Source organism: Pagrus major, chromosome 6 (genome assembly GCF_040436345.1).
Source record: "Pagrus major chromosome 6, Pma_NU_1.0".
Classification (NCBI taxonomy): domain Eukaryota; kingdom Metazoa; phylum Chordata; class Actinopteri; order Spariformes; family Sparidae; genus Pagrus; species Pagrus major.
The window spans coordinates 7,182,454-7,185,075 of NC_133220.1; the positions used below are offsets into that span (position 1 = coordinate 7,182,454).

Consider the following 2,622-nt stretch of genomic DNA (forward strand, 5'->3'; position numbering starts at 1 on the left):
TCACCAGACCATAACCAGTGTTGTCACAGCATTACATTTGAAAGTGAACATAAAGTAAAGGAGCGTTTTAACACAGGCTATTAACAGTAAAGTATAGTTGTAGGTAACATATCCCTGGTTTGCAGAACTGCAGTATTTATTCTGACGATTGGGTTGCTCAACAAGAAATGTGAAAGTTGTGGTTAAGATAATTCTACAACATTGTCTTCATTACATGATTTAACTTCATTTACAATGATTTAAAATGTTTTGTTAAATGTTAAAATGTCTGGCTATATAGGCCCATATATATGCTGCTTGATATGCATCTTGATCTTTAATTATCAATAATTTAAGAGCTTTTCATCACAATGTTGATTTATGTTATGTAATTCTGTACTCTCATTATTTGATTTTTAAAAATCAAACATCATTATCAGCATCAAATATTCAGAATCACTATATACACACACGATGTAACCTCATCATCTTATTCAATGGTTCATAAATGTTCATGAAACACCAACGCTCCTCTGTTCATTCATATACATTCATGTGTTTTTAACCTGTAGACACACAGAGAGGCTCAAGTTTCATTATAACTCCAAGAACTTGTCGTATCACTGATACGCCAAATGATGACATGAGTCGGCTTACCTCACCTGAAAATAATAACACATAACATGTCCAGCTAAGACTAGAGACTAGTCCAGAAGCCTGTCTACATTGTCTGGTGTTTGATTTTTCCAGAGACCATCACTGGTAATATCTTCAGTGGTAGTTTATTCCAGGTACCAATGTATGGAAACATCCCGTCAGTGAAAGTGTGTGTGAAGGTGTGTATGTGTGTGTTAGTATCAAGATCATAGAACGACAGTTTTCCTTTGTCATAGTCCAGGTGAACTCTGATCCTCTGGATATCCTTTACTGCAAGAACTTTATCTGGGAGTGGCGGTGAGACAGCTGTGTATTTTCCATCAAGGAGACATATTCCCAGGTATCCAGTCAGTATTTGTCCCTTTCTCTGGACAGATTCCCTTAAGACTCCTAGGACCCAAAATGTATCATTACGAACCTCAACATCCCAGTCATGAGTCCCTGAGTTAAAGGCCTCAGAGCCGAGGACACAGGGGTGCATTTGAATCCTCTCTGGGTTTTCAGGGAGCTTCACTTTCTGTCCACGTCTCACACTGGTCAGATCTCTAGACAGGATGAGTTCTGAGTCGGCTGTGTTTGGATCCAGAATCACAGGAGTGTAGGAGACCATCTCCTTCATCTTCTTCCAGATGTTGAATGTCAGGTTGCCCAGGTGTTTGGCCACATCTATCAGAGCTCCTGAGACCAGCTGTGGATCCTCCAGCAGGGGGCGCTGCTGGACTCTTTTCACTGCAGCCTTGTAGTTCTGCAAGAATGAGACGTCTTCAGCTCTCAGTTCCTCCTCTGTGGCTTTGATTGTGTCTGACAGAGCTGCTATCTCTCTGCTCAGAGCCTCAAGCTTCTTCTTCATCATCGTACTTTTCTGCTCCTCTTCCTCCCTCAGAGCAGTGATCCTGGTCTCCTCTTCCTCTTGCAGAAACTGATGAAGCTTCTTAAACTGCTCTTTAATCTGCCTCTCTGTGTGTCGGGCCTGGACCTTCACGTGTTCTGCTGTTTGATCAAAGTTTCCTTTAACTCGTTCAAAGCTTTTCAGTTTCTTCTGTAAGGGCTTCAGGGATTTCTGGAGCTCCTCTTTGTGATTTTGTGCAGCTTCATCAATTGGTCTGAATTTGTGGTTGTTGTGTGTTTTTGAATCTCTGCAGACAAGACACACTGGCTCCTGATGCTCCAGACAGAAGAGTTTGAGTTTCTCACCGTGCAGACTGCAGACAGCCTCAGACCCGGCTGAAGCTCCCTGGTCTCTCTCCTGTAGGAAGGTCTCACACAGGTTCTTTATCACCAGACTAACAGGTGGTTGGGTTCTTGAAGATCTTCTCTTACAAACTGGACACTCCTGTACAGGCTTCTCTCTCCACGATGACTGCAGACAGTCTTTACAGAAGCTGTGGCTGCATGACAGGATTACAGGGTCTTTGAAGATGTCATGGCAGACCGGACAGGAGAGATCCTTTTCTAATTGAGAAGACATTGTTTTTCTAAGTGAAAACACAGCAGGCAGAACAATAATGGAAAAATCAGTAAATCAAAAAAAATCCCTTAAAGTTCCTGTCACTTTAAGTCATAGCTTCTCTTAATCCCCCATTTGAGATGTAAAATCAGCAGCAGGTTGAAGTGAAATCCAGTAGTCCAGTAACTCCAACTTCTCTGTCAAATTCCTGAGTTCGGTCAGTTCCTGAATATGAAAGCACTGGACACAAAGTGCAGCAGTGCAAAATGACTTGTGTCATTTGATGCCCAGATATGTAGAATGAGGAACAAACATCCCACACAGACACACGTGACCACGCCTCAAGTGTGTTGTAACTTTTTTGTCACATGACAAATTCTTCTTCTAACACTTTTCTTTTTGCAAATTCACAATGTACTAAACAAGTATGACAACATTAACAATCTATAGGAGAATATATAATTTCCAAAAAGAACATCAGTATGGTGATTAAATACAAACATCTTATAATACAAGATTGACAACTGAATTACAGTGCT

At 41.1% G+C, this 2,622-nt stretch overlaps 1 protein-coding gene across 1 annotated transcript; it reads right to left on the reverse strand.

Moving 5' to 3' along the window:
* Positions 1 to 509: 509 nt before the first annotated feature.
* On the reverse strand, positions 510 to 2,104 carry LOC140998639 (E3 ubiquitin-protein ligase TRIM35-like). Its single transcript, XM_073468983.1, has one exon. It carries the CDS (start codon positions 2,102 to 2,104, stop codon positions 701 to 703), a length of 1,404 nt encoding a protein of 467 aa, XP_073325084.1. The 3' UTR covers positions 510 to 700.
* Positions 2,105 to 2,622: the final 518 nt, after the last annotated feature.

Bases quoted from the DNA above. Each gene is read 5' to 3' on its own strand.
- LOC140998639 (XM_073468983.1), bottom strand. From the start codon at position 2,104: ATGTCTTCTCAATTAGAAAAGGATCTCTCCTGTCCGGTCTGCCATGAC.